The sequence below is a fragment of the Stenella coeruleoalba genome (genome assembly GCF_951394435.1).
Source record: "Stenella coeruleoalba genome assembly, chromosome: 16".
NCBI lineage: Eukaryota > Metazoa > Chordata > Mammalia > Artiodactyla > Delphinidae > Stenella > Stenella coeruleoalba.
In genome coordinates, this window is record NC_137162.1 from 74494824 (window position 1) to 74511191 (window position 16368).

Here is a 16368-nt window from a genome sequence, read left to right on the forward strand (position 1 = left end):
TAAAGCAGTTATTGATAGGTAAGAACTTACTATTGCCATTTTGTTAATTGTTTTCTGATTGTTTTGTAGACCCATTGTTCCTTGCTTCTTATCCTGCTGTGTTTGTGTTTGATGTCTTTTGGAATTAGTATACTTTGACTTCATTATCTTGTTTTTTGTGTGTATGAATACTACAGGTTTTTTCCTTGTGGTTACCATGAGGCTTACATAAAATATCTTAAAATTATAACACCGTGTTTTAAACTGATAACAAGACTTCAATAGCATTCCTAAGCTTTACACTTTTACTTCTCCTCCCCCTCACATTTTAGGTTATTGATGTTACAGTTTACATATTTTTCATATTGCGTATATAATAGATGTTTTTACTTATGCTAATTTTTACTGTTTTTTTTAAGTTTTAAACTGGAGTTAGGGAACTATGTACCACCATTACTGTATTACAAAATCTAACTTTGACTATATATTTACCATTACCAGTGAGTTTTGTCCTACCTCCTTATGTTTTTATGATTATATAATTAGTGTCCTTTTCTTCCAGAGAGCTTCTTTAGCATTTCTTATAGGCAGATCTAACGGTGATGAGCTCTCTCAGCTTTTATTTGTTCAGGAAGGTCTTTATCTCTCCTTCATTTCTGAATGAAGGACACCTTGGCTGGATATAGAATCCTTGGTTGACAGGGGTTTTTTTTCCTTTAGCATTTTTAAATTTATCATTCCTTTTTCTCCTGGCCTGGAAAGTTTCTGTTGAGAAATCCACCATGTCTTATGGAGGTTCCCTAGCATGTAACTTGTCTCCATTCTCTTCCTGCTTTGCAAATTCTTTGTCTTTGATTGTTGACAATTTAATTATAATGTGTCTCAGTGTAGCCCTATTCAGATTTAACATATTTGGGGTCCTTTCGGTCTCATGGATCTGGGTGGCCATTTCTGTTAGTTTGGGAAGTCTGACATTACTGCTTTAAATATGCCATCTGTCCTTTTTTTCCTTCTGGAATTCCTATAATGAGGATATTGTTGCTTTTGATGGTGCCCCACACATTGTGTAGTCTTTCTTCACTCTTCTGCAATCTTGATTCTTTTTGTTCCTCTGACTGGATAACTTCTAGGTCTCTGATCCTTTCTTCTGCATGGTTGAGCCTGCTGTTGAGACACTACAGAATTCTTCAGTGCAGTTTCTTTTTTTTCAGCTCTCAATTTTTTTTGATTCCTTTGTTGAACTTCTCATTTTGTTCATGCATTGTTTTCCTAATATCCTTTAAGTATCTCTGTTCTTGTAGTTTATTAATCTTATTTAAGAGGATTATTCTGAATTCTTTGTCTGACTGTTCCTAGATCTCCATTTCTTTAGGGTGTTACTGGAGCTTTATTAGTTTCCTTTCATGGTGTCATGTTTACTTGATTTTTCATGATCCTTGAATCCATATGTTGGTTTCTACATTTGAGCAAACGGTCTCCTCTTCCAGACTTCACAGGTTAACTTTGGTAAAGTCAGTTCTTCACCAGTCAGCTCAGTTTCGGTTTCTGGACATGTCAACTGGTAGCATACTTTGGGCAATTGGGGCTTGCTCTCCATCTCTTTTGGGGCAAGGCCTCTGCCCAAGCTCTGAGGTCAGGAGGGGCTGCCTCTGGCTGAAAACATTTGAATAGCAATTGCTGACTTGGTTTCCTGCTCAAGTGAGGCCATAGGATGGGCTCTGCTATTGCCTGGGTTCTCTGGTCAGGCTTCCTGGACAGTCAGGACTGGGTATCAGTACTATACTCAGCAGTTAGATGGAGCTATGAATGAGCTTCTCTTCCCTGGTGGGGTGAAGAACAGGTCCCAGGGCCAGCACAGCTCATTGTTTGGGAACCCAAATAAGGCAAGACTGTACGTCAAATTCCCTGGCTACATGGGGCCCCCCGATTTGCCCTGCAGATGAGGAAAGCCAAGGGCTTTGCTCTCTGTTCAAGTGCCATTGTAAGCAGGGGTGTTGGATGGGCTAGGCAGCTCCTCTTGTGCTCTGGTTAGGCTCCCTAATTGGATGGACTGAAGGCTCTATTCAGCAATGGAAGGGGCTACAAATTAGTTTCCCTATTAGGGTGGGCCCCTGTACAGGCCCTAAGCATGGCAAGTCTCTTGTTTGAGGATCAAATTAGGCAGAAATATGTACCAAGTTCCGTGACCGGACAGACCACTGTCCTAGCTCTGTCAAATGGGTAGGGCCACTGGATGGGCTCTCTACTCAAGTGCTGCTGTCATCAGAGTTGCAGGATGGGCTACACAGATTCCCAGGAGATCTGGCTGGGTTTCTTGGTCAAGCCAGGCTGGAAGCTGTATTCACTTTGGGTGTGGCTATAAACGAGCATCCTTGCCCAGTTGGGGCTGCAGATCAGCCCCCAAGACTGGCAGGGCTCTTTGTTTGGGGATCAGGTTAGACAGAACTGTGCACTAAGCTCCCTGGACAAATGGGGCCACTGTCTCTGTTCTGCAGACGCAGAGCTGCTGGCCAAACTCTCTGCTCAAGTGCCACTGCAATCAGGGCTGCAGGGTGAGCTACTGAGATTCCCAGGAGTTCTGGTTAGGTTTCCTGATTGGTAGTGTTGGAGGTTGTATTCAGCAATGGGTAGAGCTATGGAGTAGCTTCCCTGCCCAGGCAGGACCACAGAACTGGATTGAGGTAAGACCACAAAATAAATAGCCTTGCAAGGCTTGGTGGAGCTGTTCCCCCCACTCCAGCCAGGCAGGGGAGCTAATACATAGCCCCACCCTACCAGGAAGCCTGACCCGAGCGCCTGGAAAGCTGCTTAACCCAACAGCACTTCAGAGAGCATGGCCAGCAGCACTGCACATCTGCAGAACCAGGACACTGGGCCATGTCTGGCCAAGGAACTTGGGGCACAGTTCTCCCTGATTAACTCCCCAAACAAGAGTCTTGCCAGCCTTGGGGGCTGTTCTGTGGCCCTGCCTGGGCAGGGAAGCCACTCTGAGTTCTGCCCACTGCTGAGTACAGCCTCCGACTATCCTCACTGCAGAACAGTTAAAGAGCTGAATGACATCCTCATGAATCCAGATCTGTTCACTCTCTGCTCTACCACCCTCAGTCTTCACCTACTGCTCAGAGATGCAGGATATAACTAAGGGTCATGTCCAGACATGAAAAATTTCAGCTGCACAAGAAAGAAGCCTTTCCAGAAGTTTTCAGAACACCTCTGCAAACAGCTCTGGCCAGAATGAGGACATGTGCCAATCCCAAAGAAATCCCCGAGGAGAAACTTTTCCATGACTGGCTTAATCTAACCAAGGTTTACTCTGAGCATTCTAAGACTAAGGTAAAAAAATACAAATCAAGGCTATGCTACCAAGGGAAAAAAGTGAGTATAGGGAATGAAGAGTTTGTAAGAATCTTTCAATTGTTTGAAAGCTAATTCAAGAAATAACAGCTAATGCATGCATAAATAGTTCATAAATTATTCTGAGCACCGCTATGAAGTAGGCACTACTAATGTCCCCATTTTATAGATGAGGGTCTGAGTACAGATAGTTAATTTGTCACAAATCTTTTAAGAGCCAAAGCCAGAGAGCATATAAACTCAAGCAATCTGGTATCTAACTCTGTATTCTCCTGTTTATTGGGAAGAAAGGAATAGGAAAAAATATATACACAACATCATAATACAGATGTAAGTATTTCCTGTTTAGCTTGGATTATACAACTTATACCTAGATGTCTCATCTGAACATTTTAACAGGATATTTTCTTCATATAATGGAAAGCAATACTGTGTTGAATTGAAGTAGTTCAAATCTGCTTTCTTTAATTAACATGATAATGCTTATTTTGTTTAATTAGTATTTTCATGATACCCACTGGTAGATGCTGAGGCCATGAAAACTTAATAAACACAATGTTTAAATTCTTTATTAAAGAGTTAATAGAAAACACTGGCCATATGCACTTATATATGCCAGGAAACCATAAGAGAACGTATACTAGGTAAGGTAAACTTGACAACTGTAAAATATTATTTGCCTTAAAATGTATATTAAGAGAAATTGGTTAGCATTTAACGTGAAAAATCTTTGTCACATAGCTAAGGGGACAAAATATGTTATGTAATATATTCACATACCTTTAGCACAACACACGGGGATTCTTCACATACATACTTACTGCTGTTATCCTAATGGATCATCTTATTTGTGTTGTGTGTTTTTTAAGAACTGAGAAACTATTGGAGGGATTTTAGAGAGCCAACATTTCAGACTTTCTGTTTTTTATTAAGGAACAGTTATACTAAACTATGAGTATATATATAAATATTCACAATAACTTTTGCCAAGTGAATACACCTACAATCAATATGCAGATAAAAAACCAGAACACTGTTAACACCAGAGGAGCTCCCTCAAGTCAATCCTTGCAACTTGTCACCATCCAGGAAACTACCATCCCAACTTCCAACACCACATATTAAATTTGCCTTTTTGAGTGAAATACAGTATATACTCCTCTGTGCTGTTTCTTTTGTATGCGTGCAGTTGTGGTTGGTTCATTCTCAATCCTGTAGAGTGTATCACTGAGTGAATAGAGCACATTTATATATCCATTCTAGTGTTGGTGGACATTTGTGCTGTTGTCTGTATCCGGGCTATTGAGAATAGTACTACTGTGAATACTCTTTCAGTAAAAATATTTTTATTTATCTGTTGGATATATGCCTAGAAGTACAATTACACATCCAAAATATAGGGGAATTCCCTGGCAGTCCAGTGGTTAGGACTCCATGCTTAAGATCCCGCATGCTGCGCAGCACGGCCAAAAACGACAACAAAAAACTAGCAAAACAAACAAAAAACAAAAAAAAACCCGAAATTAACATGCATGCTCAGCTTTAGTAGAAAAAGCCTGTTTCCCAAAGTGTACAATTTAGATTTCCACCAAACTTGTATGAATCCCAGTTGCTTCATATCTTCATCAGTTTTTAAAAAATCATTTTAGCCATTCTGGTGTGTAGTGGTATTAAATTTTTGTTATAATTTACCTTTCCTTGATGGCTACTGAAGCTGATCAAGTTTTCACATGTTTACTTGCCAGTTAAATATACTCTTTGTAAATTATGTTCAATTTACGTTTTTCTGCTAACTTTTCTGACTTTTTTTGATTTATAGGAGCTCTTTACACATTTTGTGTAAGACTCCTTGGTTAGAAACATGCACTGCAGTTGTCTCCTCCCAGTATGCCACTGCCTTTTTTTTTTTTTGGCGGTTCGCAGGCCTCTCACTGTTGTGGCCTCTCCCGTTGTGGAGCACAGGCTCTGGACACGCAGGCTCAGCGGCTGTGGCTCACGGGCCTAGCCGCTCTGCGGCATGTGGGATCTTCCCAGACTGGGGCATGAACCCGTGTCCCCTGCATCGGCAGGCAGACTCTCAACCACTGTGCCACCAGGGAAGCCCTAAACATAACTTTTATATGCACTGAGAAAGCAGTGTGACTCGCTTTATTACAATATTTACTTTATTGCTGTGGTCCGGAACCAAGCCAATAACTCTGAGGTCTGCCTGTAACAGTCTAGTTATGTAGCAATCTGAGTCCTGCAGCTTTACTTTGCTATTTTCAGACTGTGTCAGCTATTGTTGGTCACTGCATCTGCAAATACATTTTAAATTCATAATTTCCAACAACAAAACCTGCTGTTGGATGGCAGTTAGGGTTGCATTGAATTACTCATTCAATTTAGGGAGAAATCAGTCTTCAAAGTCATCAACACTAAGTAAATCCTTTCATTTATTTTTGTTAACTGTTTTGGATTTGTTTTTGTAGGTGTTTTTTCTTCCCTTCCTTTTTTTGTTCTCTTGTGATCTGACGACTAACTTTAGTGTTGTGTTTGGATTCCTTTTTCTTTTTTGTGTGTATCTATTGTAGATTTTCAGTTGCAGTTACTATGAGGTTTTGATATAGCAGTCTATATCAAAAAAATAAGATTGTATTAAGTTGCTGATCTTTAATTTCAAATGCATTTCCAATATCCTGCACTTGTGCTCTCCTCACAATTGCTGGTTTTGATATCATATTTGTGTGCAGATAATTTACTATCTTTACTGTATGTTTGCCTTTACTGGTGAGCTCTTCCATTCATAATTTTCTTGTTTCTACTTGTGGTCTTTTCTTTCCCACCTAGAGAAGTTCCTTTAACATTGGTTGCAAAGCTGGTCTGGTGGTGCTGAATTCTTAGCTTCTGCTTGTCAGAAAAGCTTTTGATTTCTCTGTTGAATCTGAATGAGAAGCTTGCTGTGTATTCTTGGTTGTAGGTTCTTCCCTTTCATAACTTTAAATACATTGTGCCACCCCCTTCTGGCCTGCAGAGTTTTTGCTGAGAAATCAGCTGATAACCTTATGGGAGAGTTTCCTTGTACGTTATCTGTTACCTTTCCCTTGTTGCTTTTAATATTTTTTCTTCATCCTTGATTTTTGTCAATTTGATTACTATGTGTCTTGGCATGTTTCTCCTTGGGTTTATCCTGCCTGGGACTCTCTGCCCTTCCTGGACTTGGGTGACTATTTTCTTTCCCATGGTAGGGAAGTTTTCAGCTATTATCTCTTCGTGTATTTTCTCAGGTCCTTTCTCTTACTCCTTCTGGGACCCCTATAATGAAAATGTTTGTGTGTTTAATGTTGTCCCCAAGGTCTCTTAGACTGTCGTCATTTCTTTTCATTCTTTTTTCTTTATTCTGTTCCATGGTAGTGATTTCCACCATTCTGTCTTCCAGCTCACTTATCCATTCTTCTGCCTCAGTTATTCTATTGATTCCTTCTAGTGTATTTTTCATTTCAGTTATTGTATTGTTCATCTGTATGTTCTTTAGTTCTTCTAGGTTTTTGTTAAACACTTCTTGTATCCTCTCCATCTATGTCTCCATTTTTTCCCCACGATCTTGGATCATCTTTACTATCATTACTCTGAATTCTTTTTCAGGTAGATTGCCTATCTCCACTTCACTTAGGTGGTGTTCTGGGGTTGTATCTTTTTCCTTCATCTGGGACGTATTCCTCCGCTGTCTCATTTTGTCTAATTTTCTGTGATTGCAGTTTCCATTCTGAAGGCTGCAGGGTTGTAGTTCCTTCTGGCTTCTGCTACCTGCCCCCTGGTGGATGAGGCTGGCTAAGAGACTTATGCAGGCTTCCTGGTGGGAAGGACTGGTACCTGCGCACTGGTGGGTGGAACTGGGTCTTGTCGTTCTGGTAGGCAGGGCCATGTTGGGGTGTTTATCAGGCAGCAGTTTATTCAGGAGGACTTTAAGCAGCCAGTCTGCTGTTAGGTGGGGCTGTGTTCCTGCCCTGTTGGTTGTTTGGTCTGAGGTGTCCCAGCACTGAGCCTGTAGGCTGTTGGGTGGGGCCAGGTCTTGGTGAGAAAATGGCAGCCTCCAAGAGGGCTTAGGCCAGTAAGTACTTGCCAGAACTGCTGCCACCAATGTCCTTGTCCCTGCAGTGAGCCACAGCCAACCCTGCCTCTGCAGGAGACCCTCCAACACGAGCAGGTAAGTCTAGCCCAGTCTCTCATGAGGTCACCACTTTTTTCCCTGGGTCCTGGTACACACAAGACCCTTGTGCGTCCTCCAAGAGTGGAGTTTCTGTTTACCCCAGTCCTGCGGAATTCCTATGATGAAACCCCGCTGGCCTTCAAAGCCAGACTCTCTGGGGGCTCCTCCTCCTGTTGTCAGACCCCCAGGCTGGGAGCTCAGAACTTTCACTCCTGTGGGAGAACTGTGGTATAACTGTTTTCGAGTTTGTCAGTCGCCCACCCGGCATATATGAGATTTGATTTTATTGTGATTGTGCTCCTCCTACTGTCTCTTGGTTGCTTCTTCTTTGTCTTTGGATGTAGGGTATCTTTTTTGGTAGGTTCTAGCATTATTTATTTATTTATTTTTTGGCAGTGGTTGTTCAGCAGTTCATTGTGATTTTGATGGTTCCGTAAGGAGTGAGTTCACTTCCTTCTACTCTGCCATCTTGTCTTCTCCCCACAAGTCATTCTTAACACCCTTTCATTTATTTTTGTCTTTGAACTTCTCTTAATTTTGTGATGCACTTTTTGGATTTCTGGAACTGTTTTAGGGCTATTGTATGTCCAGTGACTTGAACATAATTATTTCCTTTATTTTTCTGTTTCCCCTTTCCCCAATTATGCCAGGCAGGAGAATAAATCTGTTCTTTGCCACCCTATCCAGGAAGGATGCAATTCTCCTGGCATCATTTAATTTTTCTATTGGTTGTTTATACATAAAAATATAATTTTTATATAGCCAGTTTGCTAAATTCACATATTTCTAATAATTTTTCCATAGACTTTTAAATGTAAACAATGGTATTACCTGCAAATAATGAGTTTTACTTCAATCCTCCCAGTTTTTAGGTCTTATTTTTGTTTTTATTTGGCCTTACTGACCTGACCTAGCTAAAACCTTCAGTCCACTGTTAGATAGTAGTGGTGGCAGTAACAAGCATTCTTGTCTCATTATTATTTTTTTTAATTTATTTATTTTTGGCTGCATCGGGTCTTCATTGCTGCGTGCGGGCTTTCTCTAGTTGTGGCAAGTGGGGGCTACTCTTTGTTGTGATGTGCGGGCTTCTCATTGCAGTGGCTTCTCTTGTGGAGCACGGGCTCTAGGCACGCGGGCTTCAGTAGTTGTGGCACGCAGGCTTAGTTGCTCAGTGGCATGTGGCAATCTTCCTGGACCAGGGTTTGAACCCGTGCCCCCTGCACTGGCAGGCTGATTCTTAACCACTGCACCACCAGGGAGGTCCTTGTCCCATTATTAATATCAGGAAGAAATATTCCAGTATTCGTCTACTTAATTTGATGTTTGTTGTATATTAGCTTTTTACTTGTTTTTAATGAAGTTTCCTTCTATTCCTAGTGTAGTTTTTTAATCATGAATGTGTGTAAAGTTCTATCAAATGTTTTCCACACCTACTGAGACACTAATATTGTTTAACTTATTTTTTTTTTAATGTGGTAGGCTACATCAATTAACTTAAACTTTTAAGTATTGCTTGGATATGATTTCAAACTTACTAAAGTCACTAGTAGAAAAAACTCATTCCCATTTCCCCCTGTGCACTGCATTTCCTCCATCTGTCCCTTGAGCACATACTTGAACTCTGTGTCTACACACACACACTCATTACTCTTTTTCTAAAGCATTTGAAAATAACCTGCAGACACGAGACTTCGTTTCCCCTATGTACTTGAGTGTGTATTTTCCTGAAACAAAACACTTACTTACCTATGGACCCAAGTCTGGAAATAAACACTACCATAGAATTTACACACTCTTTATTGTCCCAACTATTCTATTTTTCCTTTTTGTTTTTATTTTAAAACATCTTCAGTCTAGTCCAACCTGGAACAGTCTCCCAGTCTTTTCCTTTTATGTCCTTGACAATTTAAATACAGGCTTTACATTCTATAATATGACCTTTCAAGGGGGTTCATCTGATATTTCCGCATTAGCATACTCTGGCTATGCTTTCTTGGTAAGAATGCAGCACAAATGTGTTGGCTCTTCTCAGAGCATCTCACCAGGGAGTACATTACGTTGACCTGTCCTACCATTGGTGAAGTGAACTTTGATCACTTATGTTGGTGTCTGCCAGGTTTATCATAAAAATCACCATTTTCACCTTGGTAGTTGATTAGTATTTTGTGGCGAAATATTTGGAGATAATGCCAATACCTGTTCTTCATTAAACTTCTACCCACAAACTCTAGCCTATGTTGGCACCTACTTACTGAATCAACCACCAGTATGATGGTTGCCAAATAGTGTTTCTTCTATTGCCATTATTCCTCCTACATTTATTAGTTGGCTTATAAAGAAAGCTTTCCCTCCTCTATGTATTTATTCACTTATTTATATCTGTACAAATTATTGGATTCACATTTTTAAGTCACTTATATTATGATGCTATTTTTATTTGTTTTGATCAAACTGTCTCAAATTTGGCCACTGGAACCTGTCCAAGGTGGTTCTTTTGACATGTTTCCATAATTCTTAGAACATTTTCTTATTGTCTGGTAGATATTTCTCCCCATCTCTGACTTGGAATAAGCTATCACTCCAGAGACCTCCTCCATTTTTGGTGGGAGGATAGTATTTAGTAATTAATAACCTGGTAATTGGTGTGCTCAGTGCTACTGAGCTGTCAGTAGACAGATCCATAAAATACATACAAACACACACACAATGACTACTATAATTATTTCTGTGTAGTTAAAATGAGTATCATTCCAGTCCAACACTCCAGGTGGTTTTCTACCTTCCCCCCTTTCCATTTTTACAGATACCTTTTCTAACAGTGAGGAACCTGGCTTTCATCATCTTCAATACATTTACTTATCTGCTCAATGTTACCAGTATCTCAGCCATGCTAACCATCTCTTCCATTTGCCCCCAGCACTCTTGATGCAGGTTGGCACATCACCACAACACCTTTCTCATCCCTCACGGCAGGCCTATTCTGCCTCTTCAACGCTAGGAAGGGAAGGCAGAAGAGAAATATACAAAGTGCAAAGGGAGAAAGGAGAATGAGAGAGAGGAGTAGAAGGCCAAATGGATTGAATTTGAAATACTAAATCTATCCTTTGATTCCTCTAGTGAACATAATTTAGTCAAGATATATTGTCCTTTGATATGGCTGGAATTTTTTTAATTTTAGGATTTTGTATCTAAATTCATAAGATAGTGGTCTGTAACTTTACTTTCCTGAAATGTCTTAAAGGTTTTGGTATCAAAGTTGTACTGGCCTCATAAAGTGAACAGGAAAGTTCCTATCTTCCTATCTCTGGAAAAGTTTATAAAAGTTTGGTATTATGTCTTTTTTTAATATTTAGAACAAGTGCAGTGAAGCCATCTGTTCCTATGAGTTTTCTTTCTGGTAGATTTTTAAATATGACTCAGATTGTTTGCAGTTTGGGTAAGGTACAATCTACCTCTGGTATGACCTTGTGCTTCTATTGATAGCATGCTGTGTTTGCCAGGGGCCCAACCTCCTGGCAGTTCCTGAATTCTATTCATTTTTTTCTCAGTACTGAAAAAGAAAATCTACTTGTGTTTTTGAGATTAGATTTTCAAGTTCCTGCCCTGTGTCAGTATTCTCAAAATTTTGAGAAACTGGCTATGTGTTTGAAGCCTCTCATGTTTCAGAATTTTTCACTCCAGCCTTGACAGGCAAAGGTCACCATTCCCTGGCTTCTGGTCTCCCTGCACCCTAACCCCCCTTGCCCCACCAAGCTATAGCCCTCTGCCTGAGCCAAGCCCAATATTCAGGTTCCTCCCTGTAGCCAGAATTGGCAAGTGCTCCCAGGAAAAACAGCTATATTTTCCCATATACTTTCTGTCATTCACTCCCTTCCTGAATATTACCATTCTAGCCCTCTTTGCTTCTGCAATAGGTTGCAAGTAAATAGATGCTTTTTGTGAACTGCTTTTCTAGTTGTTCTTAGTGAGTGCACTGGTCTGCTGCAAACTACTGTATCTTACTCAGTAGTAAAATCTATTTGTGCTTTTTAAAGTTCCATACTTAACAATGTATATGTTTGTACATGAATGTTCTGCTTTTTAAAGAAACATGTTAAGTTGGTTGCAGTAAGTCACTTCACAGCAGGATGGCATCTGGCCAAACTGTTAAACACTGGTAAGGCAGAAACTACCTATATTTCATACCACTTCCACTACACCAGGTAGCTGCATTCAAGGAACCTACATTGCCCCTTTGATCCACCATTTCAGGACAGGCCACTCAAAATTAGTCAGCCTCACAATTAATCAGAAATCCTGCTGGCAAGCTCCTGTCCTATGTATATCACCAAGACCAGGGTATCTCTCTCTACCTGGACATCAGAAAATCTTCTTGCAGGTGGGTCCCCTTGCTAAAAATCTTCCCTTGCTTTCCATATGCCTCAGCAATAAACATGTGAGTTGCTTATAACCCCCTGGTTCCAGCTGATATCCAGTACCTTAAAGTGGAAGGAATAGCACACCCAGCAATAGGCCAAATTGTATAAATGCTATGTCTAAATGCAAACATTCTCCACATTTCCTAAATGCTAGACACTTCAGTTCAAAATTTCTGATGTATGATAAGCTTAGGTTTAATTTAAAGCTTCTACCCACTTAAATTACTATCTGATATCCACTGAAATGCTACTTCAAACATTTCACACAAGTCCAATAAAACACCAACTCATAGTAAATGCTTTCCTATAATTTGCTATATAGTTTGTGCCTTTTCTCTGGCCTGTGGATGAAGTCTTCTTTATGAATACTGATAGAGGTTTCTACCCTGTGTGATTTCTCTGATGTTTAGTGAGGTGTGGCTTTGGGCAGAAGGTTCCCTGTATTCATTCACCAATAGGTTTTCTGTACTCTGAGCTTTCTGATGCACTGTATGGTTCAAATTCCAGTAGAAAATTTTCCTATGTCCAGAATATCTTCATATTATTTTCTTCCCTCTGTAAGTTCTCTGCTGTATTACGAGAACTGACTTTAGACCAAAGATGTTCTCAAAATCTTAATAGATTTTTCTCCCTGCTTTGTGTTCTTTGTTATATAAACTCTTGACTTCACCCAGAGTGACTTCCCTCATTTATTATATTTATAGGGTTTCTTCCCAAATGTGTTCTCTGATGTACAGTAAGTTTTGACTTCACATAGAATGATTTCCTGCAAACATTACATTCATAGGGTTTCTCCCCTGTGTGTGTTCTATGATGTGCAGTGAGTTTTGACTTCACGCAGAATGACTTTCCACATTCATTACATTCATAGGGTTTCTGTCTTACATGAGTTCTCTGATGAACAATTAGGGCTGATTTCTGACGGAAGTTTTTCCCACATTCATTACATCCAAAAGGTTTCTCTCCTGTATGTCTCCTCTGATGTTCTGTGAAACCTGAGTAGTAGCAGAAAAATTTTCCACATTCAGTACATTCATAGGGCTTCTCGCCTGTATGAGTTCTCAAATGTTTAGTGAGCGTTGACTTCTCAGAGAAGGATTTCCTACATTCATTACATTCATAAGGTTTTTCTCCTGTGTGAGTTCTTTGATGTTTAATGAGGTCTGATTTTCTGAGAAAGGCCTTCCCACATTCATAGCATTCATAGGGCTTCTCCCCTGTGTGTGTTTTCTGATGTACAGTAAGGACTGACTTAAATGAGAAGGATTTTCCACATTCATGACATTCATATGGTTTCTCCCCTGTGTGTGTTCTATGATGTTGAGTGAGGGTTGACTTTTCACTGAAGGATTTTCCACATTCTTGACATTCATAAGGTTTCTCCCCTGTATGAATTCTCTGATGTTTAATGAGGTCTGAATTCTTGCAGAAAGTTTTCCCACATTCATGACATTCACAGGATTTTTCCCCAGTGTGGGTTCTCCGATGTCTTGTGTGGGCTGACTTCCTGTTGAAGGTTTTTCCACATTCATGACACTCATAGGGTTTTTCTCCTGTTTGTATGCTCTGTTGTATGCCAAAGACTAATTTTTCATTGAAAAAGTTTCCGCATTCATTATATCCAATAATACTGTCAATTGAGTGGCTTCTCTGAATTGGAATGAGATCTGACTTCTGGCTCAAAGGGTGAACATTATGTTCAAAGAGAATGGATTCCTCAAAGAAATTTTCTCCACATTCATTAAATTCATAATGATTCTCTTTTGGATGTGTTCTCTGATGAGCAAAGAGAGATGACATATCACAGAAGGTTTTTCTGTATTCAGTGTATTCACAGGTGTTCTGTCCTGTGTAAGGATTCTTATGTATAACAAAGAGTGAATTCTCTTGGAAAGCTTTCCTACATTCACGGTATTCAAAAGGTTGCTCCAAAATTTGAATTTTTTGATGCTGAACAGAGTCTTCATTAAGACAGAGGCCATTCCCATTTTTATTATATTCATAAAGTTTCTCTTCAGAGTGAATTCCTTCATGCTTTTCATCATGGAACCATTTTCTACCTTTGTTAAACTCATCAAACTTCTTTCTTGAATAGTTTCTACTGCTATTAATTAATTCTGAAATAAAGTGACAAGAAAGATTAGTTCACAAGGATATTTGGAGGAAATAGTTAGCATTAGGTTTCGGGGAGTTGATCAGTTTAGGTCTTATCTCTTCCATGCCTAGAATATGACAAGAGTGTATATGTCCAGTCTTCTCTCTCTTTTCCATTCTACCCAGCAGCAAGAAATCAATATTCTAAGAGCCCTAACTCATAAAGGAACAGTACTTCTTTTCTAGCTCTGATTCATGAGGAATAAAAATAAGCAACAAAAGAGCAAACTTGCCACAGATTCAGACTTACAGCTCTATTGTAGGTATGGTATGTTCCCTTTACATCAGAGTTGGTCAGCAGTGGACCTCTCCTGACCATCAAACCCTGTTTCAATCCCTTCTGGCTTTCCCCCAGATTTCACCTTCGTATCAGTTTTCAATCCTGCTTTCATATCCATGTTTCAACATCTCTGTATACCATGAAAACCGTAAGGAATAAAATTCTAAACCTGGTCCTAGAAATTTCTTTTACCTTTACCTTATGATTATCTGTGGTTGTTTTTACTCCTCTACTATCTACAGTATTCTATATCCTTGAGTTTAATGTCCAAAAACTGACAGTATATATTTAAAAATTTACTTTATTGAAGTATAGTTGATTTACAATGTTGTTAGTTTCTGGTATACAGAAAAGTGACTCAGTTATTTTTATATATATATATATATATATGTATATATATATATATATACATTTACATATTCATTTCCATTATAGTTAATTACAGGATATTAAATCTAGTTCCCTGTGCTGTACAGGAGGACCTTGTTGTTTATCCACTCTTATATATCCTAGTTTACATCTGCTAATCCCAAACACCCACTCCATCCCTCCCCCTTGGCAACCACCAGTCTGTACTCTATATCCGTGAGTCTATTTCTGTTTCATATGTAAGTTTGTTTGTGTCATATTTTATATTCCACATATAAGTGATGTGGTATATGTCTTTCTCCTTCTGAATTATTTCACTTAGTATGATAATCTCTAGGTCCATCCATGTTGTTGCAAATGGTATTATTTCATTCTTTTTTTCTATAGCTGAGTAAGATTCCATTGTATATATGTACCACATCTTCTTTATCCATTCCTCGGTCAGTGGACATTTAGGTTGCTTCCATGTCTTGGCTATTGTAAGTAGTGCTGGCTGCTATGAACATTGGGGTGCATGTATCTTAGAGTTTTGTCTGGATATATGCCTAGGAGTGGGATTGTGGGATCATATGTCAATTCTATTTTTAGTTTTTTGAGGAACCTCCACCTCCACAGAGTTCTCCATAGTGGCTGTATCAATTTACATTCCCACCAACAGTGTAGGAGGGTTCCATTTTCTCCACACCCTCTACAGCATGTTATTTGTAAACATTTTAATGATGGCCACTCTGACCAGTGTGAGGTGGTACCTCATTGTAGTTTTGATTTGCGTTTCTCTAATAATTAGTGATGTTGAGCATCTTTTCATGTGCCTATTGACTATCATCATCTTTGTGTTCTTTGGAGCAACGTCTATTTAGGTCTTCTGCCCATTTTCTTGTTGTTGTTGAGTTGTATGAGCTGTTTGTATACTTGGGAAATTAAGCCCTTGAGAACTGACTATATATATATATATATATATTTTTTTTTTTTTTGTGGTACGCAGGCCTCTCACTGTTGTGGCCATGGCTCATGGGCCCAGCCGCTCTGCGGCATGCAGGATCTTCCCGGATCAGGGCATGAACCCATGTCCCCTGCATCGGCAGGTGGACTCTCAACCACTGTGCCACCAGGGAAGCCCGACAATATATTTTTTTAAAGTATCACTGAGACAAAACATATTTTTTAGCCATCATTTTACAAATCTAGAATGACTATATTTTTCTTTGGGTAAGCCCAGCTGTTAATCCCCTATAAATTGCTCATTTTCATCTGCTGTCATCTACTCCTTGCTGTTACCCTGGTTCTGTCTCCTCTGTGTTCATCCACCCACCTGTAGATGTAATGATGTATGGAACTCTTTCTTTGGTGTCCTGGTGTGTTGGGCAGAGGATTTCTTGAGTTACAGATGGTTGAAGGGGAGTGACAAAATGAATATCTCAAACTGCCATGATGCTGACATCATTCACAAGGGTAATTTTTAAAAAACAGCTTTGTGTTATTTTGTGGCTACTACATCAGAATATGTGTGTGATTTGCACATAGGGATAGTTATCAGAAATGTTCAAGTATTTGTGCAAACACCTGGTAGTGTAAGAAAGAGACCTCAGACTCTCAGTCTGTGAGGAGTTTTACCTATAGTGCTG

General features: G+C 39.6%; 1 protein-coding gene and 1 long non-coding RNA gene across 3 annotated transcripts in view; one reads left to right on the plus strand and one right to left on the minus strand.

Annotated features, from left to right (window-relative positions):
• Positions 1-16368, plus strand: part of LOC307175267 — a 76815-nt gene that overhangs the window by 44792 nt on the left and 15655 nt on the right. The gene's annotated exons all lie outside the window — the stretch shown is intronic.
• The window catches only part of ZNF37A (zinc finger protein 37A), a 61827-nt gene continuing 45700 nt past the window's right edge, over positions 242-16368 (minus strand). For both annotated transcript variants that reach the window (XM_079900238.1, XM_079900239.1), the window contains one exon: positions 242-14057. In XM_079900238.1, the coding sequence (XP_079756364.1) occupies positions 12607-14057 (1451 nt within the window). In that variant the 3' untranslated portion in view covers positions 242-12606. The remainder of the gene's footprint in view (positions 14058-16368) is intronic.